Source organism: Rhyacophila brunnea, unplaced genomic scaffold (genome assembly GCF_057557595.1).
Source record: "Rhyacophila brunnea isolate RB1 unplaced genomic scaffold, BYU_Rbru_1.0 scaffold_3, whole genome shotgun sequence".
In the NCBI taxonomy this organism is placed as follows: Eukaryota; Metazoa; Arthropoda; class Insecta; order Trichoptera; family Rhyacophilidae; genus Rhyacophila; species Rhyacophila brunnea.
Window position 1 is genome coordinate 41044775 of NW_028232965.1, and position 25964 is coordinate 41070738.

At 32.4% G+C, this 25964-nt stretch overlaps 2 protein-coding genes across 3 annotated transcripts in view; one reads left to right on the forward strand and one right to left on the reverse strand.

The window, feature by feature from the left end:
• Positions 1-25964, forward strand: part of LOC147068368 (fatty-acid amide hydrolase 2) — a 35396-nt gene that overhangs the window by 6698 nt on the left and 2734 nt on the right. Inside the window, exons 1-10 of one of the 2 annotated variants that reach the window (XM_085953403.1) lie at positions 3810-3931; positions 4094-4363; positions 5491-5617; positions 8316-8487; positions 14547-14671; positions 15849-15938; positions 17409-17640; positions 18606-18789; positions 21152-21274; positions 23256-23393. In XM_085953403.1, coding sequence (XP_085809529.1) covers positions 3914-3931; positions 4094-4363; positions 5491-5617; positions 8316-8487; positions 14547-14671; positions 15849-15938; positions 17409-17640; positions 18606-18789; positions 21152-21274; positions 23256-23393 — 1479 coding nt within the window. In that variant the 5' untranslated portion in view covers positions 3810-3913. Of the gene's footprint in view, positions 1-3809; positions 3932-4093; positions 4364-5490; positions 5618-8315; positions 8488-14546; positions 14672-15848; positions 15939-17408; positions 17641-18605; positions 18790-21151; positions 21275-23255; positions 23394-25964 lie in introns of those variants that run through there. The other variant, XM_085953404.1, reaches the window with a different exon arrangement.
• Positions 1221-3515, reverse strand: Cox17 (Cytochrome c oxidase copper chaperone COX17). The gene is made up of 2 exons (XM_085952369.1): positions 3312-3515; positions 1221-3085 (listed from the first exon to the last, which is right to left on the reverse strand). The coding sequence occupies exons 1-2, from the start codon at positions 3443-3445 to the stop codon at positions 3001-3003; spliced, it is 219 nt and encodes a 72-aa protein (XP_085808495.1). The 5' UTR covers positions 3446-3515; the 3' UTR covers positions 1221-3000.

Here is a 25964-nt window from a genome sequence, read left to right on the forward strand (position 1 = left end):
ATATCTTCCCAGCTAACAAACCGGTGTTCGGCGCACATTCACTATCCATAGTTGTCGTTTTGATTGCTGTTTGAACTCTGGTGTGTAGTGGTAGATCTAAGATTCGAACAATCACGAATTGGCATCAAAATTTTGACAGAAGCTGTTTGATGAATTTATACTTGCCGGCAATGATTTTACTTAAGAATTCTGGCGCCATCTTATAGAAATTTAGCAAACTTTGCAAACTACTCTAGTATAATATCAAATTTGAAAATCCCTGAGTATTATAAGACTCACTATTGTTTTCATAGAACAAAAATAAAATTTAAATAATATTAGGCAATGTGTTGTTTTAAAAACAAAAATTAATATAAATTTTACCATTAAATCTAGTATATTATGAAGAACAGTTTAATACACTAGCAAGATGAAATAGTGACTTCGATATGAAGCAAACTTTGTATTCATTTAGTTTCACAAATAAAATTATTCATTCATTGTCAAAAAAAGCATTAAAAGATTTGAATAACTATGCTGAAAGAAAAAGAAATATCGGTTAGAAGGCATACATAAGTCAGTTCATGAAAGTATAAGTACTTCTTAATTACTGAAATTTAAATTCCAGGATCGACATATAATTTCATCATAAATAACATTCTTATAAGATCAGGGGTTGGGGAACAGTATTAAATTAATGAAAGTAAGGTAAAAGTGAAAATTTTGGGTGCAATGATGACCCAAAAATACATCTTGACATTATAAAAATAATAATATTATAATAGTAAAGCTTCGTGACAAAATTGCTGTTGCCTTTAACCTTTTCTATGTTTCACGATATTACTTTGGCAGTATCTGACAGGCTGCAGATAACGACAGACGTTCAAAGTAGAGCGAAGCTCTTACGAAAATCGCTGTAATATTGATAATTTATTGCTTGGTATTTCACATTTATTAAAACAGATGTCAATGTGTGTTTAATTTTTTAGATTATGCAAATCAGGGTGGCTAGTAATTTGAGTTTAAAGTCGGACGAGATAACTCATAAAAATTTTGTGTGTGGCCTGTCGATCACGGCCTCAGAGAGTGAGAAAACTCGCTGAAGGCATAGAACTGGTTATCATAATCTGTTATTGTGAACAAAAATTTTCTACTTTTATGAACACACACACACACCCTGAACAAAGCATCCAAGATCCAAGTATTGATATTTCTTTTTCAATACCTACCGGCAGGGCTTTTTTGTAATGTAACGCGGTGGAACGGCGTTCCGGCACCTTTTTTCACGGTATTAGATGAAACATTGTTCGCGATTACATAGTACAAGTTGATTTTCCTGAATCATCTCATATAAAAAGACATATCCTGAAAAACTATCGCGTTTGATATGTGCATTGAATTCTATTACCATTTCTTAAAGTGAACGTGAATGCGAATTTTTGCAAATGAATCTAATTATTACCCCAATGAGAGCTTCGTTGAAGACCAAAACAGTTTCGGCACTTTTGGTCATCAAACTCGTCGGACTACATTTGACACTTTTCGATCATTCAAAATACATTGATCGGTGGTGACTCAGTGGAAGAAGAGATTCGGCCATAGACTCTTAACTATAAGAAAGGGAATCGAGACGATTTGTCAGACGAAAATTGGACTGAACTTTGGAAATCACCATGGCCCCCACAAAGGGGGGGCTGACAGGACTTTAGCCTGGGAGATCGACCAGATAATTGAAATAACGCACATCACAAATTTGCTCTAATTGCTCCAATTTTTTTCGGACATATTAACATTTTAAAGTGGTGTAATTGCATTTTTTGGTTAATGTTTGTTGATACCCTGAACACCTTTAGTTTTACCTCGAACACCATTTGAAAAATGCTACTATAGAGCATCATATTGCCTTTAACCTTAGTGATAGGTAGGGGGCCCGCTTCAGGATGTGGGTACCATGGAAATCACTATACCTACACTTTTATTCAAATATATGACGTTTTTACAGTAGGTAAATTGTTTGGCAAGAAGTGAGTTCGGCACCTTTTTTTTTAAAAAAGCCCTGCCTACCGGTATCAATATTTTCTTTTAATACAATACCAATACCAGGTACGCCAGCCCTACATGTGACATAAATGAAAAAAACCAAAACTTGAAGTGTGGAGATATTATGATTGAAATTCTTAAGTTTGTCAATCATTTTTACTTATTTACCATTCTTATTACAGCTTGTGTGATTTTCAAGTCTTATTCTCTCTGAGAGAAATTTATATTTCGTTTAAAGGGCAATTGTTTTAATTCAATTTGAACATTGGGAGTAATATCATCTAATACAAATAAATTTTGGGTAATCCCCAGCCCCTAATATGGTCGAGCCAAAAGAAGTTGTCTGCCGGCCGAATATAGAAGTAAAAGCCTACAAAAGAAACTTCTAAATGTTTCCATGATACTCAATTTCGGTTAAAAGAATGGTTTTTATATTAGATTTGCCCAAAATGTTAAATGTATTATTTAATTTGCTTGAAAAGATATGCAATTCAATATTTCACAAAAGTAATCTCACATTGGTAATGGCTGTACAATAAAAATAACATTTTTTTATTCATTCAAAATTATATTATAGAATTTATTAGTAATGTAATAAATAAAAGCTTCATATCACTTTATTCTATGCGTACAGCCTTCCAAGCTATACAATTCCATACACATTCATTCAAATAACACATGTTTTAGTAAAACAAAAACAGATTTATTTAGTTTTAGTTATAAGTTAAACAAAAAATGTGTACCATAACTTTCTAGGGTTTGCTACTACCACTATAGTCAAAAAAACCTATTCTAACATTACAACATGACCATGGTTTGGTAACAATAAATATCATCGAGTTTATATAAAGCAACATCTTACACCAAAATTATTAATACCTTACATAAATTAAAAGCGCACATCCCAAACACTTCAGTTGTACAATCGAGAATAGATATTTAAATTCACTTAAACATAAGATCACTTCATCTGACTAAGTTTTATATATTGAAGCCCATTTTTCTCATACATTCTTTGTGTTCTTCAATTAATTTGGTGCAATTTTCTTGTCCATTTTCTATGATACTGAAACAAAGATTTTTTTAAATAAGGATAGCACTGTATGTTATAACCTTAAACTATTATCACATCGTTGCGAGACATCTAATAAGACTTAATTTCCAATCAAAATTCTAATAGATAAAAACTTTTGAGAATAATTGCGTTTGGGTGTGAATAATTGTTTTTGAGCGAATTTCTATTACATCAGACTAAATTTATCGAACATAACCTAAAAGTAATTAATATTTACCAAGCATCGCGTACTCGTTTTGTTTCAGGACACGCACAGCATGCTTTACATTTAGGTTTCTCTGCAGGTTTTGAGCCATCCGTAATGTAAGATTCCATTCCGACAGACGGGCTTGCGCTACTATTATTTCCCATTTTTAGAAACTATTTTCTATCAGCCGGAACGATTTCGTATACTTGCGTTTTTGACGTTTCGGTTTCGCGCAATAAATGCTGCCAGTAGCGAATAATAAAAACAAACCATAAAAGCATTCCATCTATATCGTCGGGCTTCACTGTGGTCAATCGTAAAATAATATATCGATCAAATAAGGAAATACATAAGTAGGTATTCGATTGTATTTATTTATAAATTCAAATTGTTATTTTTTACTGTCAATGGTATTGTAATTGTTCAGAATTTACTACATTTATTAAGGAGGTTTTTGTGAATTATTAGGGAAATAAAATTGTTCTACACATGAAATGGACTTTTTAACAGGCGTCTGGCAATACTAATATTTAATTAAATTAGTGTCAAATTTTACGACGGCCGGTATATTTAATTCTGCTGACTTGTGCTAATTTTCATACTGCTTTCGATTGTTTAATTAATACAAATATATGCGGAATACACCAAAGGTATTAATAATTTATCGCAATTCTGTCGTCATTATGTTGGATAATGATATGATTCATAATAATCAATATAGTCATAATAAAGTTTTGTCGCTGCCTACATATTATTTATTATTACTTAATTGTTTTAAGTAGTTAGCTTTGATGCTCTAATGTTCTTTTCAGAGGAAACCCGAGGACAAAGTTAACAACATATTGAAAAACATGGCTTGTCAATTATTCTTTCAAGTCATAATCTGGATTCGCGTATTATTCGATGGATTGATCGATTTTCTGGCATCGCTTTACTGGGAACCCAAAAAGGAAATTATTCCGCCGTTGGACGAGCGAACACAAATATTACTTGAGAGTGCAACGTCATTGGCTTTGAAAATACGGAAGCGTCAATTGAAATCTGAGGATCTCGTGAATATATGCATCGAGAGAATTAAATTGGTGAGTCCATTGTTCTGCATAATTTTACTATCATCAATCTCATTTCCGGTATTTGAAATCATTAGTTGATAGTGATCTATTCGGCCCAATTTGTCCTAGGTATATGAAATTACAATAATAAAAAAAAATCAATCAGTTTTTCAAAATATTTTACTGTTAGAACTTTTCTACCCAAAAATATACTTATAGGTAGAGTTCTAGGTACCTAATTGTGAATGAAAATAATGAATGCTCTTCAAAAATTCTCTGCAACATTGTAAATATTAAAATCTCAAATGGTCTGTGTCTTGTTTCCCCCTATCCAAACCTCAACCATTTTTCTGTTAAATATTTTGCTGTGGATACCTACCTACAGTAATCCCGCTATGTCTCAATCATAGTAAAATTATAGACTAAGTAGGTGTTTTTATAATTAAAATAATTTTATTTTAATATGAGTCGACATATTCCCATTATGTGTGTAAATTACATTGTGATAATTAATATTGACCAACCATACCTTAGTGACACTTTGTGCAGAGGTGGCAAATAGATATGGTCAGAATTAAGAATATATGCCCATCACGTCATAATGTCTATGCCTAGTCTAGACCAACATAAATTTGTCTGAAGGCAAATTATACAATGGTTGCAGATTTTTGTCGCTACACAGATACACGATCATTTGTTCGAAACTCAATACACATCCACACCAGTGCACCTATTCTATACACAAGGCTGTTACTGATGGCTATCGAGGGTAGTTTATCATATCTATGTATTGAGTATTATAATTGTTACAATAAGTCAACCGTCAAAACTGTCTAGAGTCTGTATTCTATAAACTGGCGTACACGTCACACAGAAAGTATTGTGCCATCGCGTTCAACTGTTCAAGTTTTCAATGGGAGGGAACGAGATGGATGATGAAGCGGGGGGGAAACCGGCATGCCAGCTTATAGAAGACAGACTCTATCTCGCTCTAAAAGTTAAAACATAGCAATTTTTGACAGTTCACATGGTTAACCTATTGTAACAATTAATATTATAATGGATATTGTGTCGAATGAGAAGAATGTACCTACCAAAATATTGTATAGATCTATTACTCCACAAAATTAGAGAATTAAATTTCGTAATGTTTGTAGGTAAATCCAATTGTGAATGCTGTCACAGATGAACGGTACGCGGACGCTATCGAAGAGGCTAAAGCAGTTGATTTAAAAATTGAAAAGGGTATCCCTGATGAAGAATTCGAAAAGAAACCATTCCTGGGTAATTAAACTAATACATGTTATTATCCATTGAGAATATATTCATTTATTAGCCAATTGTGGGTTTTTGCCGCCTCCAAGAACGCAGTTCGACCACTGCAGTCTAGGTCTCCAGATTCTCCTTTTACGTACTGATTTATACAAGAAAAGCCTCTTAAGTATTTTCCATTGTTGAAACATGGCCACCCCAATGGAGTCACCCCCCTTCCACAGTATCATTGTATAACACATGCTAATATTAATATAGAATTGTTAAATTTTTTCATCAAAAATAATTTATGATGTGAAAATATCGGCACTGGGACAACTGGACACCAGGACAAGTGGGCACCACACTGTCGGATGAAATAAATAGACGTTCGTTACGATTTGATACAGAAAGTAGACGAGGAGGTTTAATAAGTTTCTATCTACTTCCTAGTAGTTTTAATTCATTTTGCTCTTAACATAATGTTTTTTATTGCGGATTGAGAATTATTATGCTTGACGCTTTATATAAAAATAAAAGAACTCTCTTCTGTAAACCATTATTTATGTGTGCATATTTAAATTCTCACTAAATATTAAATAATAGGTATAATAATATATTATAGGTGTTAAATATATATTTTAAAAGTACATATAATTCACGATTGTCTTTTGGAAATTTTGAATTTCATTCGATTGCGTAGCGTTAAGTTGTCCCGGCGCCGAATCGTCCTAGACCCAAAATATTTGATATTTTACACGTTTTTATTATACAAGATAAATTTACAGGTATGTGGTACTTACCTCATTTTCTAATTGACTGACATTCATCGGCTGTTTGATCTGATTGAGAAATATATCCATTACAAATCTGGTTTGATTTATTTTTCAAGGAATGTTGGGCAGTCACCTAACCTATTAGGACCATGCTCGGGATTCTAATACTATGTTGAAAAATTATGCGAATATTCTGCCACTCGACTATAATTACAAATTTTATAATACAGTGAAATAAATATTTCCTAATTAAATGAAGTTAATTAGAATGACAATGGTATTATGTGAATCCTGATAAAAACTGATTTAAATTCTCGATTATTGCTATTCAAGATAATAATATTATGTAACATGAAAATGCCAATATTTATTTATAATTTCTTTATAATCCAAAGTTCATTAACTGTTTGCGTAGGTACGTACATATTTCTGATATTATTAATCTCTGTGCATTTCAATTCACATATTATGTAGATTTCGGAATCGATTTTGCATATATTTTGTTTTTGTAGGGATTAAGGTCGAAAATGTGAGATGGGAACAAACACACTTATAAATTGATTTAAGAGATACAAAAAGAAAATGCTTTAATAATACATGCTGACTTTTATTCAAATTGATTGCTTCAGACACATTTAACACAAATATTTTCACAAGTGCTTACCTAATAGTTTTTTGCATTTTTTTTAAATTCAAATAAAAATTACTTTTGTTATGTATATGCTAAGAATAATATTCATATAATTTACATTTAGGTACTGAATTTTACTTTTAATTGTACTTGTATCTTTCTAATAGGGTGTTCATCCAAAATTTTCGAATGCGATTTTACGCCAGATATATAATACGCCCGTATAATTGCGTTCATCCAAATTTAGTACATAAGCATCTCGCCGAACCCGAACACCTAATGCCCCTCTACCATAAGTTTAGCGAACCGATTGCTAAATTCGGCAGAGTCCATTTTTGACAGATCGCAACTGACAGCCCGCGTTTGTTGATAATTGTCATAGGTACTTGTTTTCTTCCGTATTTCATTATGGTTCAGTGTATTATTTTGATTATTGTCTAATGGTACTATCTATTTTACAATTGATTCTATAATTGGTGCTTCGTTTTATTCAATCATGAATTCTTTATTTATAGGTACTAAACTTTGCTTTCGTAGATAAAGCTAATCTACAATGCCGCAAATTTCGTAAAAGCGGCGACGTCTCGATTAGTCTAGTTAACGAGATAGAGTCTCGTTAGTAAATACACATCAGACGCAGATTCATGAAATCAAATAAATACAAGTAATATAATATTTTCAACAACTCAATTCACATGATTATGCTGGAATCGATTTATGCATAATAATTATATGGTAGGTAGGTATACTATCACGATAACCATTTACTTTCATTTGTTTATATTGTAATGATTATTTATTCAATAACGTTTATTCGGCATTCGGATTATCCGGCCATAATGTAGTATTAATCGAAAAATAAAAGAAATAATATGAAAGTAAATGTAATAGCGAGTTCAAAATATATGGACCACTAGGGATATCTAGCGGCAAAATGTGAAAAATTGTCATTTATTTGACAGTTAAGTGCCCATAGACATCAAAAACTGACCATAGAGAAAAAATATTTTTCTGTTTTAATATAAGGAATACTTGTTTCAAATAGACGCGCATGTACAAACACCGTTATTTGAATGGAGCATAATGGAACAGGGCGGCACCCGTATATACAATTCCGAAGATAAGTGGGTGAACACTCGACAAGTTTTATTACGGCAATAAACGGTTTCGGCGTAAGGTGAGACCGTCATAAACCATTCGGTTCGGCTTATTTCCATGGAAACCCTATTACTCTTGCTTTTATCAGATTTTCACATTCTGTAATTTTGTACATTCTCAGTTTGTGAAACTAATCCAAACAATTGTCAATTGCAATAATTTATAGGAGTTCCGTTCACTGCGAAAGAAAGCTTTGCCGTCCAAGGAATGTTGCACACTCTTGGCCTGGTGGCCAGGAGACATAAGAAAGCACTCGTGGACGCTGAGGTCATCAAGATCATGAAAGACGCCGGAGCTATTATTGTTGCAATCACCAATGTACCTGAAATTAACAAATGGTAATAATTCATTTTTAATTAACGTGATTGTAGAATGTAATAAAACTTATATTTCCACGTATAATCAATTATTTTCCCTCAGTTACGCTTAAAAATAAATATTGTCAACTGATCTAACTGACTGAATCAAAAACGTTACAAATATATTAATCTAATATATAAAAATTAATATTTGTGTGTTTGTTTGTTCGTATTTAATGCGCAGCCATACCGTTCATCCGATTGCGATAAAACTTTGTCAACTTATTGCTTGCACTTGCGCGAAGAGTATAGGCTTTAATAATATATAAAAATGAATGTCTGTATGTCCGTCTGTCTGTCTGTCTGTCTGTCCCGTATGCGTTCCTATACCATTCATCCGATTGCGATGAAATTTTGGTAAGTGGTTGCATGCACACCCATGAAGGTTTCTGAATTAGAAAAATCATCATCTTCTTCTCCATTCTATCTTCTTTTATTCGTATGGTTCCTATACCATTCATCCGATTGCAATGATATTTTGGTAAGTGGTTGTATGCACACCCATGAAGGTTTCTGAATGAGAAAAATCATCATTTTCTTCTTCGTCTTCATTCTATCTTCTTTTATTCGTATGGTTCCTATACCAGTCATCCGATTGCGATGAAACCTTCGTCAGTTGTTGTGTTAACACCCGCAAAGGTTTCTGAAATAGTACAACCATCTTCTTCTCCTTCTTCATTCTATCTTCTTTTATTCGTATGGTCCTTATACCATTCATCCGATTGCGATGAAACCTTCGTCAGTTGTTGTGGTAACACCCGCAAAGGTTTTTGAATTAGTACAACCATTTTCTTCTTCTTCTTCTATTCTATATTCTTCTATTCGTATGCGTTCCTATTCCATTCATCCGATTGCAATAAAATTTTCGTCAGTAATTGTGCCAACACCCGCGAAGGTTTCTGAATTAGTACAACCATCTTCTTCTTCTTCTATTCGTATGCGTTCCTATACCATTCATCCGATTGCAATGAAACTTTGGTGAGTTGTCGTGCGCACGCCTGCGAAGGTTTCTGAATTAGTACAACCGTCATCTTCTTCTTCTATTCGAATGCGTACCTACACCATTCATCCGATTGCAATGAAACTTTGGTGAGTTGTCGTGCACATGCCCACGAATATTTCTTAATTAGAAAATCATCTTCTTCTTCTATTCGTATGCGTTCCTATACCATTCATCCGATTGCAATGTAATTTTGATCAAGTGTTGTGCCCTTGCCCGCAAAGGTTTCTGAATTAGTAAAATCATCTTTTTCTTCTTCTATTTGTATGCGTTCTTATGCCATTCATCCGATTGTGATGACATTTTGACCAGTTGTTGTGCGCACGCCCGCGAAGGTTTTTGAATTAGTACAACCATCTTTTTCTTCTTCTATTTGTATGCGTTCTTATACCATTCATCCGATTGCGATGAAATTTTGACCAGTTGTTGTGCGCACGCCCGCAAAGGTTTCTAAATTAGTATTATATAAAATACAACGTTTATTGTTTGTTTGTTCAATGCAATTTTGATTTTTTTTACTACATATTAATAACGTTAATAACGTTTGCATATTTTGGATTCGATTTTAATTTAGTGGTCTTTTGTTTGACATTTACTCCTATTAGAATTATTTTCATATTGCCATATTGTATAACACAGATATTTTAATATCAAAAAAAAATTACCTCTTATTATTTTTTAAATATCTAAGATAAATATACCCACGAAGCGACCCTGTGCGAAGCCGGGTACTTCAGCTAGTAATAATATAAAATTTAAAAAAAAAAACACATACCTAAGTACTATAACCGAGGCGGTAATGATTTTTTAAAGGAAATTATAAGACAAGTTTTGTGCTATTTATGCATCAATTTTTTTTTTAATTCACTGACCAAATAATGTCACTTTTTGACATAATATGTATTACGTATACACATGCGCGGCTCCCTCCTTAGGTCAATTAGTCAATGACCTCCCAAAATAAATACCTTACAATCGACAGAATAATATTAATAATATCTACAATGTCATATATAATAATAATCGGTGGATTTGAAATTATAAGGCGTACGCTTGTTTTTGTTTTGTATTCTCGATAGGCGAGAATTCCCCGCCAATTGCCGGACAATTCAATTCTTGACCCAAAATTAATATTTTTATAAAATTTTCTATCTCATTTCTCATACATTAGACAGAGAAAGATAAATTCAATACTCGACGCTTTGAGTTCCAAAGATCCGTGCATTACAGGCCTCTCGCCCATTGTCCGAGTGTGAAACAAAACATATTTTCAGCTAATTTTGCGAAACAGAATGATAAAGTCGACTGAATTATGGAGTCCCATGCTTCTGTCACGCCGAAAATTATTGTATACTGTATTTTGTTCTGACAGTTGACAAGTTTCGACGAATGACTTTTGGTTGTTTTAAACGTATTTAAATAGTTTTTGGTGTAGTTATTATACGAATTTACACACAAAGTTTGGTTTTTAGTGATTTATTACATTTTCGTGAAGTTTTGTGGAAGTTACGACGGTTTATTTGTTTGAACTGACACAAAATGTCTAATTCAGTGGATTATATTTTAAACGAAATAAAGAATGGGACATTTAACTATGATAAACGTCTACAAGCGAAGATATTAGGCAGGTACATGCCGGATATGAAAATAATTCAAACAACAAAAGAGAAAAGCAAAGATGTTAACAGATATTTCAACAAGAAAAGCTATCATTTTTGTGAATGGATATGTGGTTGCAATGAAAGGAATTTATTTTTTTGTTTTCATTGTTTAATTTTTGATTGCAAAAATGAAAAGCAATGGACAGAATTTGGTGTTGGTGATCTAAAACATCTTAAAGAAAAAATAAAAAAGCATAGCAAGTCAACAGCACACATAAATAATTCTATGAGTTTTGTTTTATTAGGAACAACAGACATCCGAATTCAGTTAGATAGTGCATACCGCAGATCGATTGCTGATCACAATGAAACTGTCGATAAAAATCGTTTAATTTTAACAAAAATTTTAAAGTGTATTCAATTTTGCGGATCGTTTGAGCTGGCCTTACGAGGCCATGATGAGTCTAAAGAGTCTGATAATCCTGGTATATTTCGTGGATTAATAAATTTCATGCAGGAAATAGATATTGTTATGAAGGAGCATTTAGAAAGGTCAACTTCATTCAAAGGAATTTCGAAGACTATCCAAAACGAATTGCTAGATTCAATATTAAAAGTCACTCAAGAAGAAATTAGATGTGACATAAAAAAATCTAATTACGTAGCTATTCAAGTTGACGAAACGACAGACAGCTCTACAAAAACGCAAATGGTTTTCGTTGTTAGATATTTAAAAGACAATATAGTATGTGAAAGATTTTGGAAGTTTGTAAATCCAGAGGTGTGCACGGCAACAGGATTAACAGAAGAAATTTTAAAAGAGCTGAGAATCTTGGAAATTCATCCTCGACAGCTAATAGCGCAAAGCTACGACGGAGTGGCAATAATGAGTGGAAAAACTGGAGGAGTTCAGACGAGAGTCCGCGAAACTTTTCCACTAGCACAGTACATCCACTGTTATGCTCACCAATTTAATTTAGTTATGCAAAAAGCATCCACCATAACCACTGGTCTGAAAGTTTTTTTTGCCACCGTCCAATCATTTTCTGTCTTTTTTTCGAGATCACCAAAAAGAACGAAAATATTAGATGAATTCGTCAAAGTGCGTCTACCGAAAGCAGCTCCAACTAGATGGTGCTTCAATGCTAAATGTGTGGAGACAGTTTTTTTGTACCGAGAAGACATTTTACAGTGCTTAAATTCAATACTGGACAGAGAAAATGACACCAATACCCTAAGTCAAGCCCGAAACTTAATAAATAATTTGGAAAAAAAACACTTTTATTTATTGGTTGACTTTTTTTCACAAAATAATGCCTCATTGTCAAATTTTATTTAAACAAATGCAAAAAAGAAACTTAGACGCTATTAAGATAAAAACATACATCGATAATTTAAAAAAATATATTTCCGAAATCAGAAATGAAGCTAGCACTAATCCGAATTCCAGCTGTGCAACGGGTGACCATAAAAAGAGACGGATAGATGACAATAGCAACGCAGTAGCAATTGAAGTCTGTGATACAATTATAGTGGAAATAGAAGCACGATTCACATCCAACGATCATCTCATTATATCCGATTTGTTCAATAAAGAAAATTACGCTGATTTTAAAAATAATTTTCCCACAAGTCAAGTAAATTTGGTAAAACAGTTAGAAGAAATAAACATAACCAAGTTAAAAAATGAATTATTGGTGTTTTATCAACGAGATGATTTGCATGGCGCTAATAGTGCAGTTTCTCTTCTACATTTTTTACTCAGCAATAATTTCAATGAAACATTTTCCGAGTCGATCAAAGTTCTCCAATTTATTTGCGTCATACCAATGACAACAGTTGAAAGTGAAAGATGTTTTTCCACTCTCAAAAGAATAAAAACCTTTCTACGCAATACGATGGGCCAAGATAGACTGACCGCTCTTGCAATGCTCAGTATTGAAAAAAAATATGTGGGAAAAATAGAAAATTTTTATAATCGTGTGATTGATGATTTTTCAAAAAGTAAAGAAAGAAAAGTGGACTTAATTTACAAAAAATTATAACGCGTTGTGTGCAATTTCGGATAACGATGGGTTGGCGTTATGAAAAATGGACATTTTTTGAAGGGTAAGTAGGTACCCACCTATAACAATTTCTAGCACTTATTATATAATGTATAAAAAGTCAATTTGCAATACGTCTTTTAAGTATACAACGAAAAGGCAAATTGAAATAATATATTAAAAATTGACCTACCAGTTTTTCGGGCCTAAGGCCGCCAATGCGTATACATAATATGTATTAAAATTTCCTGACCTATGGAAATACAGTATAATACAGTCAAGTATGTTCCGTTAGCAACTATTTCATTTTAAACATTGCCGTAAAATGCAATTCAAAGGTCAAACTATTTGGTTGGTTTACGAATGTAGGCTTTTTAAAATTTTCAAATGGTAGTAAATAATTCATATTATGATAATATTTTTATTATGAATAATGAGTAATAAATTAATAATGAGGCATTTATTAATTTAGTAGGTACCTACATAATAATAAGCATTATCATTTCTTATATGAGATAATAAAATAATCATCATGGTGAGGAACAACTTTGGTTAATCTTATAATTACTTATAATCATAATCGGAGCTTCTTGCTAAATAAACGTCAGTGACACACCACAGACAAACAGAAGCCACTATTTTTCTTTTTAAATTAAAGCGAATTTTTGTAAATTTGAAGTTCTTTAATGATAAATTAATACACATATTCGGTAATAATAGTAATATTCGGGTCCAGTCATCGTTCATCTGGTGCCATACCATAAAACGCAATCTTACGCAAGCCTACAAAATCTTAGATAGACAATGAACAGAAATCACAATAGAAACCCATGTGTGTTTAAAATTTATAAAAAGGGTCAATGAAATACACATGGGATTTTATTATAATTCATTCGCATATTATAACGCATAGAGAAGTATCTGAAAATATCAAACATGTCACTTTCACTGTTAATTTTTTTACCTTTGTGCATTGTCAGCTACAAAGTTCAGGCGACTATTGGACTATCAAAATGCAGTGGTTCGTTATTATGGTACGGGAGCATATATGCATGTAAACAGAAAAGGCAGATATGTCTAAAATCACTATTGTTCATGAAAGCCAAAAGAATATTAAGCTTATGACCACTTTTAAAGCTGTAAAGTAAAAAGTGCTTTAAAGTTTAAAGCTGTCTGCCAACAGTTCCGCTGTAGGAAATGTACAAGTCGGTTTGGGTGGTATGCCTGCAATAGAGGGGAAAAACACAACCACAAGACAGCAGTAATGGGCGGACAGCCTGAAGCGGTTTGATTTAATACATTCCATTACTAAAAAGTAACAAAAATCATATTCTAGTTGCATGTCATAATACGAATTGACTGATTTGAATACATGGTTATGAACACTTTCAGGCAAGAGACGAGAAATATGCTGTTCGGCCAAACAAACAATCCTTATCACACGGGACGTACCGTAGGAGGGTCCTCTGGCGGTGAGGGTGCACTGGTGGCATCCGTGGCTTCACCAATTGGAATCTGTAAGCAGCCTCTCTCATCCAATTATTCCTATTTACAATGTACCTATATCACAGAATAATTCCATAGAAACTTACATACAGTGCATAATATGCAAGGCAAAAGTCGCTATCACCGAGAATGCCAGTTTTGAACTAAATATGCCATTGGAATCAGAGAAATATACTCTTTAAACCAACAAAAATTGTAAACATATGATTTTGGTTATTAATTGTGAAAATCTTGATTTTTCATTCACCTTTAAACTTCAAAAGTAATAATTTATCTATGGTGAATGCTGGTATACACATCCGAGTAAAAAGGCATGCTTTTGGCGAATTGATTGTATGATTGCTAGTCAGTAAGCTAGCTAGCTAGCCAGTGGCGAAGGGTGACTTTTGGAAACAGGTAGGCTGTGGAGAAAGCACACTTGTTAGATGTATTTACGGGAAATAAGAAGATAATCCGACTTAACTACGGATGATTAGGTAGGTACACAAAAACCGATGAAATTTCAAAAGCTCACTGGTGGTATAAAATTAAGCAATTAATTTGAATTATGTATTTTCTTAAATATAAACGCAAGATACGCTCAAAATATATTGAAAATATCCGTTGTTGTGAATCTGTTCCATAACAATTTATAATTTAACCTGTAAACTAGACATTTTAAAATACTTCTATATTTAAAACACAGACTTAGATACAATATCAGATTTCAAGTTACATAATTGGCTGAATAAATTGTCTTAGTCTATGAATAAGCTAACTGACAAATAAAAATCATGAGATAAATTATTTATTATTTTTAACAACAATAAATATTTATATGTGATTGAATCCCTAGAAATTATTTTTTTAAATTATCTTATAAATTATTGTGAATAAATTTGCACTTACGTAAAATGTAAGCGCTCCTTCAATAGCTATAGAGAAATATATATTTTCTCTTATAGAGAAAAGATTGTAAAATTATTATGACAAGTATACGATAGATGTCGTTGGGCATATTAAATATATTATTATGTGATTATATTATTTAATATGTCAATATAAAATTTAAAAATATTTTTCTTAAGAAGGTAGGCTTTAAATAATCGCCTAGTATGGAGTCTTCGCCACTGGTAGCTACGCACCTAGCTATTTTGATAAAATGAATCTCTCTGCATCTTTCATATTGCAATTGATTAACTTGTACAGGTTCTGATATTGGAGGATCGACACGAATGCCTGCTTTTTATTGTGGATTATTTGGCCACAACCCAACCGGTGAAGTCACCAACATGAGAGGTATTTAATTCTTACATAATATTCACTGATTGTTATGGCCCAAAAACATCACCATTACGTCTTGTGCTGTCGCGTTGAGATAGAGATAAAAATGTTAAGATAGAGATAGTGATTCTCTATCTCAACGTGACAGCATGTGACATGATGGTAGTGTGTTCGGGTCATTATAAGTACTATGATCGATCAATGTTTTTGAGAAACTAAGTCATCCACCCTCGAAAAGATTCGTAATCATCTATCAAACGCAAATACGCAATGTGTGACCTTGGTGCAAGCTTCTCATTTATGATATGTCAAGTAATGATTATTGGTGTAAATCTAAATCCAAACTAATCATAGTTTCTTATCATTATTTTTGTGCTGGGTTAAATACTGATTTGTATACTTTCCTTTTCAAGATAGAGTTTTATTGTTATATTTCTGATCAAACAAATGAAAACATATTTGACAAGTATGTCGATCACAGCAATACTGTGAAAGAATGTGCTGCAGCAAATTTGAACTCAGCAGAATAAAAAATAATCTGGACAGATTTCGACAATTTAATCTGTTACTCAAAAAATAAAACAGTTACATAGATAGTTTAGTAGTAAGTATCACAATATACGTACGGTATCTATAAACGACCTTCATTTGTTTGATATTTAGTTATAATGATTTATTTTTCGAGTGCAAGAATAGAGTTTTGTAGTAATATTTTTGAAAAATGTCTACACAGTTTTTGATCAAACAAATGAACAAATTTGGTACAGAGCGACATGCTGTATCTTTGGCAGACTTGCTCAAACTGCGCAATTACGCAATCATTCCACGAAGGAGGAAATATTGCTTCTAATAATGTCTCAGCGATTTAATTTCTCAATAAATCAAAAAACAAAATACATAGTTCGTCAGCTGAATGCAAAACTTTACTGTTCTAACTCACATTTGAAATATTTTGGAGAGTTTTTTGAAACAGTCAACTTCAGTTATTTATTATTTATATAGACAAGTGTATGCACCATTTTTATCATCAATAATTCTACTAAAATATGTTGCATACATTAATCCAAAAAATAAATAATAATTTCAGTAAGTTGATTCAGAGAACTCTCTTCTAAAACAAATTCAAATGTAAGTTATAATAGTTCTGCATTCAGCTTTTGTAAATAGTTAAATATTATTACCGCTTTTATTTCTTCAATACTATTTCGATCCAAACTTCTGATACATATTTCGTTTGACAACATGGCTTTTAAAAAACCTCTGAACTTTGATAACTTAATGTGAATTTGAATAAAAATGTTCATTAAACATTTGGTATGTGAAAAGCGTCTCAAAACCCTGCGATCTTTTGTATTTCTTTGAAGTTTCCACATACAATTTCAGTCATGAAGAATACATGATTCAGAATGTAGGTACATGCATTGCCGTTTAGCATCGTATTGAAATTAATATTGTAATTCTAAGTTCCTTGTTAATAATTTGAAGGAGCCACTCTCCGCACGGGACTGGAGACGAACACCATGGTGAACTGTGGCTCCATTGTCAAGCACAGTGACGATATCATTCCTATACTGAAATTACTGACGGCCGAGAAAGGGAAAGCCTTGAATCTCGATGCATCCGTCGACCTTCAGAAGTTGAAATATTATTATGTGGAACAGACCGGAGACAAGACCTGTAGCTCCCTACACCCTGATATTAAAAGTACCATGAACAAGTAAGTGCAGCATCACACAGCATCCTTATGTAACCTAACCTACTATCTTTATAGTTTAATATCTTATCTCATTGCAAATTTTGGAATATGTTATAAATAAAAGTAAATATCTACTTAGTTTAAAACTGCCTCGGAAACATACATACATACCTGATCACTGCCAGAGCCGAGTTAACTCGTCAAAGCATGTATGTTGCGTCAGGCCTTGGCAGAGTTAACTTGTGCGTTCTTGTAAATGTCATAACTTCTGAATAAACTGTTTGTGTATATTTTCTAAACAATGTTTATCATTTTAGTGTGAAAATATTCACGATAAACTCGAGAAACATGTTGATTTGGTAAGTTTTCACAAATATTTACCATTATGTTCCTATTTCATATTTTTAAGGGATTTATTTTATTCTAAGAATAGTTGGCCTACTAGTGTCCACCTAATAAAAATTGGCTGACAGTGAAAGGTTAAAAGACTCTTAGAAAAAATCTTAGACTTAAAGGGATTTGAACACACAATTTTCACTGGCCGGGAGAGTGCTTTATCCATTAAGTTATCGAGCCAAGCCAAGGATATAGTACTCACCCAGATGTGAAAGCTGTATGTTCAAATCCCACTAGATCTAAAATTTTTGAAATAGATAATATGCTTCTGAGGCTGTTACAAGTTCTGTAGTTTTAGACAAAAGGATGTTACATCCTTATATAATAATATATATATATATATATATATACTAGAAATCTAAATTAAATATTAATTAATTGAACTTGCGTTTGCATGGTAGAACTCCATTATAGTAGTTTGGAAGCTTTCTTTTCTGAATTCAACAATGTAATAAATTAATTAATATTAATCATTGTTTCCATACCACTGTAATTAATGTGTAACCAAATATTTTTCCATAATTTTTTATCTTGGAATAGATAATCGTTTTGACGTAGGATGCAAACTATATTTTTAATGAAATTTTCAGAGTTGTGAATGATTTAAAAGAAACAGTTGCAAGTGGCAACCCTCCTGTGATGGTGGAGTTCGAGGGTTTCCATTACATGTACAAACTCTGGAGGTACTGGATGACCAAGGAGCCTGCTGATTTCGCATATCTACTAGGGAATAAAGTTTGCCGGACGAACGGAATCCAACAGCTTTTGTTGAAAGTATGCTACTTTTTACCAAATTTAGAACCTTGTCTTAGACTTAGATCATGGATGGCGAACCTATAATACACGTATCACTTTGAATTTTGTATGCAAAGTTTAGTCCTTGATTATTTATACTTTATATATCTAAAATCTACTGAATTTTTAAATTTTACTTCATCTGGCATCAATGATTTGTTTTATCAGTGTTCTATATAACATTAGCAATGTTATTGAAAAGGATTATTATTTCTGAATATACTTTTAAAGAATGTGAACTTTTTATCCGATATGTTTAATGCAATAAAAAAATTACCAAACCCCACTATTGACTATCCCTAGGTAAACATATGACTGCTAACAACTATTTTCCTTGATGAATCACTTCAACTAAAAAGGAAAACATCGCCATGGTTTCGAATGAGACATGCAGGTTTCTTTTATAAATCGTGTTCTAAATCAATAAAATTGACAATCAGACAAACAACAAATATTTCACTAAAATTGTAAAAAATGTATTATATTTCTGTGTCTACATAGAACCTCGATAATTCGAAACTCGCTAAATCGAATTTCTCCATATTTCGAATGTTTCATCAATTTTAACCCCAAGAATCATTTTTCATACAAAAAGTTCGTAATAAATCGAAATTTTCGTAATTCGAAATGGAATTTAGTCCCAAAGGCCATTTATACAACGTTTTTATTAGCTCATATTCTTATTTGTCCGGTGGTTGTTTATCCACTACAAATCTTGCAATCGATTTTTAACTAACTTCCCGACTAGCTAGACATTTGAAACTTTTAGAATATATCAGAACACAATGCCAACGCATTCTTTTAGTACTTTTAGCCATCTTTAAGTAGAATTGAGTTCATTTTCAGTTAATTCGGTTTTGTATGAAAAGTTATTTCGGAAGAAATCCGTAATCCAATACACTATTATTGGTTGCTAAGTGGGTGGTCCTAGCAACTAAATTATTAATATATACGTGCGTTACTATGGAAATCAAAATGACGTTTCAGTATTCTATATTTGTTTGTTTGTTTGTTTTTTATTTACTTCATATCAAGTACAAGTTTGAGCATATTGAGCATAATAATTCAACAGAAAATTTAAAAACGTATATAAAAAGTTCTTTTTATCTTGTAATTATTATCCATATAAATCGAAATAAATGATTGTAAAATACTTTTTTCTTGGAATTTAATAATTTTAATGATTGCAATTAAGTAGGCAAACACCAGTAAATTTACTGGTGGAGGCAAAACCCTAAGATAGTTGTGGGAATACCCAAAAACACATAATGTACTAAGTATGACACATGACTTATCCAAACAAATATTATTATTGCAGCGAATGTCAAACAGAGGTCCGTGTGCTCTTCACTCATTTAAATTCAGAATCCATTGTTTCATTTTCTATTAAGTACATTATTTTCTGACACCGCGACTGGCTCGTTTGCATTAATTGACCATTAGATATAATTAACATGATATTTAAATGTGGTAATTAAATATTAATTAACAGGTCAGCAGTGATTGTGTAAATGTGAAAAACATTTTAGTGAAGATTACTTATTTCGCAAGTAACCTTAGCACATACCCATTAAAATGGTTTTCAGTAAAAAAAAAAGTATCTAACTAAGGTGGCATTTTTTATAACTGACAGAATAACGTGTTTAATATGTATTTTTGTATTATAATAAACTGAGAATATTTTCTTTTTAAATTTAAGTTGACAACAACTGGATGTTGGCATGGAACATGGCAATAAAGTGACCCTTTTTTGACAGACTACTAGTTCACTAATTAACTTAATGAGTTCTCTTGATTTATTTATTATTGTTTACGTTTACCGAATATTAAAGCATTTTATTTTAAATACCGAATTTGTATGACTATAGATTAGATTTTCATAAGTCACAACATTCTGATAAATCTTTCTAATTTACCTATCTAAGTTACTGGATGACTGATTACTCTTATTTCAAATTAGTTCACCATTAAATTATTAGTTTTGTTCACTAGTAAATACCACGTATGTAACACTATTTTTCAACAGGTACATCATCTCTATACACATTGACGAATTTTTTTTTCTCGGAAAATTCGATTCATGGCGATATTTGTTGATTCAAAATCAAATTTTTCAATCAGTCAAAATCAGTTATACTGTATTCTGTTGTAAATTTAGAATCACATCACGCTACAGGATTTCAAGATTTTTACACACTTGTAGAAAAAGGTTCGCCATCCCTGTCCTAGTTATAAATTTTATTATACTTAGGGTATAAATAATTATATATTACCTAAATTATTGTTTAATCCTTTGTTTTAACCATACTCAAATAATTCAATAGAAACTTTTACATTTTAGTTAATTGGATGTAGCGAGTACAGCATGGCAGCCATTTTCAGTTTACTCGATTTACAAGTTCTGCCCCAAGAAAAGGAAGACTGGGCTGTTGCGACTACCGAAAAACTAAAGAAGGAGTTATTGGTAATTCCCTTTTAATTTGTTAATAATATTTTTAATACTCAACAATATAATTCATGGGGTTACTGTCAAAAGTTGGTAAGTCTCTAAATCAGTGATCTCCAAACTTTATGTTACTACGCCCCCCTTTAAAAAAATCTAATACAGACTTATTCTTAAATGGTAAGAAATTTACCTATCTATACAAAAAATAAAAAAAGTTTTTAACATATATTTAAATTTATTGGTTTTTAAAATGATGGGTGTGTTTGTTTATTAGCATAACGTTTATCACATCTAGGTGTCGTTGAGGAGAGTACCACTCATACCTCTTTATCTTCTACTAAACGGGCTCGATATTTGGCTTTCATTGCAGTTAAGGCAGAAAATCCCGTTTCGCATAAATATCATGTTACGAATGGGAGCAGTACTTACATAGCTTTGCTTGACAAAATATTATATTCTTCACTTCGAATCAACCAAAATTGACCTATTGAAAAGAATGAAAACTCAGAAATTTTTGTTTCAACGAAGTATCGCATGATAATTCAATCAATTTTTACTTTTCGACAGTAGTCAATCCAAATTCATCATCCTGTTCGTGCCTCCGTTGCAATAGTCTGCGGCTCCCAAGAGAGGCGCGCCTTCCAGTTTGGAAATCGCTGCTCTAAATCATGTTATGGAGTAATTGCAATTTGAAGTTTGACGTGCCCTCTAAAATCAGGCACAATGCTAATTTCTTTGTGCTTTATGTGCATGTTGTATATATCGGATGACCTTGTTTTTTTCTAGCATACATATTTCTATGTAAACACATACTCCATTGTGAACTCTAAATACCTAAATTATCGACTTACCAACTTTTGGCAGCAACCCCACGATATTATGTATGTATAATTTTGTGGTAGTTCACAAAAAGAAAGGTAAATTGCTATTTTCAGTTTTAAGCAGAACATAATATTATGTTTCTATATGTGTCTCCACAGAGTGCAGGTTTTTGGCAAGGTATAGTTGTTAACTCTTCGCGCAAGCATTGACTCCTTACACTAGTTTAAAACATGTAGATAAACAACTTAATAAATCATCGATGTAAGTATAGCACATGTGTACAGGTTTTATGTGCAGTTATAATTTCTATATTTAAATTCGATGATGGATGTACCAAACAAAATGGCTGCCAAATTTTATCATCTGATTTGATTGATTGGTTCTCAATTATTTAGACATGTATATTTTGGTGCTGAATACTAATTTGAAGATAAAATTGATATTTTTCGTTTGAAAGCCATAAAATACCAAGATGGCGGCCAATTATTGGATGGATTATGATATTTTAGAATCAAAACAATAATTTAATACCTATCTAACAATTAACCTAAGTATTTAGATATTAATATATAATTGACACTTACAGTGGGCGAGCGGCTTAAGCGTTGGACTATCACGCCGTGGGTCCCAGGTTCGAATCCTGGGTCTGGCAAGTACACATATTGTTTTTCAATTTGTGTGTGAGTCAGGGTATGGACCCTAGATTGAGCAAGTGGCTGACATCCATTTCTCATAAAAAACAAAATCTGTTAATACAAATCTCTACTCTGTGGAGGCCCATATTATTATGATCCTATTAGGATCGGACATGGTCGGAAAAAAGAAAGAATATATAATTGCACACAGCTTCGTCCACGTAAAATATAGAAAAAAGTTGACAAATATACACAATGAAGAAATAGATAATTCATATTGTAATTCTTTATCCATGCCTCACCGCATATTATTTGTTGTAAGAATGTAATTTAAATCTACTAAAAGTCAAATAAACTGGTATGGAGAATATAATGTAAAATCTGTGCAAATGTCATCAATATTGGTCCAGTAATTTACAATTGTTTAAGATTTTTGTCGCATGTCCTTGGAAGGGCTTTCCACCTAGTTATATAATAACATCTAATAATTATGTTGTGAACCAGCGTGGTATTCCTAACAAATCGTATATATTTTTTTACAGGATACACTCGGATCGGACGGCGTCCTTTTATTCCACAGCTGCACTCAGCCCGCCCCGTACCACTTCACATGTTTCTTGAGACCTTACAATTTTGGTCATTGGGCTGTTTTCAATGCGTTGAAATTACCATCAACTCAGGTATAAATAGAAGAAGCCTTATATGTTATTAGTATTACTGTTGACACTTGAAATTATTTAGAAAATGCATGAAGCATGGTTAAGTTGGCATTCCGATTTTGTGACACTGACTTTTTTATGTTCATTGTGATTACATACTTGATAAATAGTTTTACACAAATTTTACAGTATTTTTCAACTAAGTAATAATATTGCCAAAGTCTAGTATGTATATCATTAGCTGGTTACCTACTCATCGTGACCAATCGTCTTTTTATACGCCCCACAGTTAGGCAAATAAATGTTGTAGCGATAGTATGAAATTTTCTGCAATATGAAGTCACCTGTAGCTAACTTAATCAGTGGACCAATGTTCCTTTTTTTTTTGCTTAAATTTCATACATTTAGGCTCCAAATCTAGAAGATGGTTTTGTCAACATACATAATATCAACATTATTATCATGAGATTAATTTTATCAATTTCAAAATAATAATGTGTTGCGACTTGACAGTATATTTGACATGTTTCCTATCTTCACTGTCAGGGGAAAAAAATAATGACAAGTATAAAATTTGTTGGCGTGTGATAAGAGAACTTGTTGTATTCATTGTTGACAAACTACATCAGGAAAATAAATACATTAATATCTTTTTAATCATTGAACACCGCAAACATAAAATAAGTGTGACATTTAGTTGATACCCTTGTAACGCCATTTTGAAGTAATCCCACAAAGTTGTTTTTGCCAACAGTATCTTTTTAGTAATTTCACATCAAATATTATTACTAATATTAAATTTCTTAGCGCACGCAGTAGAACAGTGACAGAATGATCGCTCCCAAATCTGTGGGTCACCGGTTCGAACCTCACATGCTATTTTTCAATGTGTAATTCAGGAGGGTTAAGCAAATGACTAATAATAAAAAACTGTCAAAATAATCTCCACTGAGGTGCGTTTGGCCCACTTTGAATCTAAAAAAAATTATCTTATTACCTTTGAAGTGATTGTTTTATTTATCAACACTAAATTAAAAGAGTCCATTCACTAATGATTTATAAAATATATAAGTAATAATGTATGAGTAATAATCTCAAACCTTTACCTAATACTAACACACCCCAAACATGATGTCATGACCAGTTATGTCCAACCCATGACCTACGGACCAGATCTGTCATTAAAATAAAATACATGTACCAACTTATTTTTCATTAATATCTATCTGTTATTGCCGTCATCTCAACCAGAAAAGGTTGCCCATGCCTACCTTATATGACCTTTTTCACAAGGCCGACTATAGGTAGGCCGGGGCACCGAATTGCGAATTACGGTGGTAGTGCTAGTTAATGATTATTTTTTAATGAAACGTGGTTTGCAGTAAGTGAAGATTTTTGATTGTATATTTTGTTCAAATCAATTAACGTATTACCATGTACTTTATCATTTCAATAAACAGTTTACCATATTACACTCAAAGTATGAGTAACAATTAGCAATACGATCGAAATTTACAGTTTTGTGTCACGGCCTGACTATAGTGGGTCTTGGGCGTTTGACAATACCTTCACTGAAATCCTTATGTTATAAGTTATAATATTTCTTTGCAAGTTGTTCACGATTCAGTATCGGAAATCAATCCCAATTGCTTTTGCGTTGCAATCGGGAATATGTCCGAGACGCCCTATTGACGTCCGAACAAAAATATTATGAACATCCACCAACCTCGCACCCCCAAGTCATTATACATATGTCTGCCCGGAGCTGCCCCAAGTTACTACATTGTTTCTCGGATTTGTTTTACGATTTGTTAACAGTTGAGTTTCACAGATTCGATTTATTCCCATGCGCAGGGAGTAGAATACTGCTTTTAATTTTTATGGCTGTTATCCCTGATAGTTTTTAGGTTACACCTGTTGTGTGGCTTGGTCCTCTTCCACTCTTTCTCAGTCCTTGCCCAAACTATCGTACATTGTTAATAATGTGGTACATTTAAATTTTACAATTATATGTAATTTCTATTTCCATCCAGACATTTCGTCTCCGGATGTCATGCATGGCTAAACCATTAGATACTACACTAATTGTAATTATCTTCACATATACAAAAAAAATCGTCATCCAAAAATATCTCTTATCTAAAGAACGTAATACTGAGCTTATTTATTATTATTCTACTATCATGAGCTCATTTTGCGAAGCTCAGATATGAGTATTATTGCCTCAAAAAAAATCGTTGTATAATCACTGAAGTTGTGAAAAGTCGAAATCAAAGTGTGTTTATTGTTCTTCTGAACTAAAATTTTCAAGACCGCGATAAAATATTATTGAGGACCTGGAAAATGGAAAAATGTTTTCCGTTCCTCAAAAACACTGTTTCCTGAAGAGAAATTGGAAGTTTCGCATGATAGCTACCTTATAGGATACCTTCCACACTACATATCTATTTATTATCATTCACATCTTTAGAAATCGATGTATTGTAATTGCGGCCATGACTTAAAAAAGAGACCCACAAATGGTGCTGCCCACTTGCCTGGAAGTCTCAAGTATTATGCAGACGGAATAGGATTTAACCCTACGTTCATTTT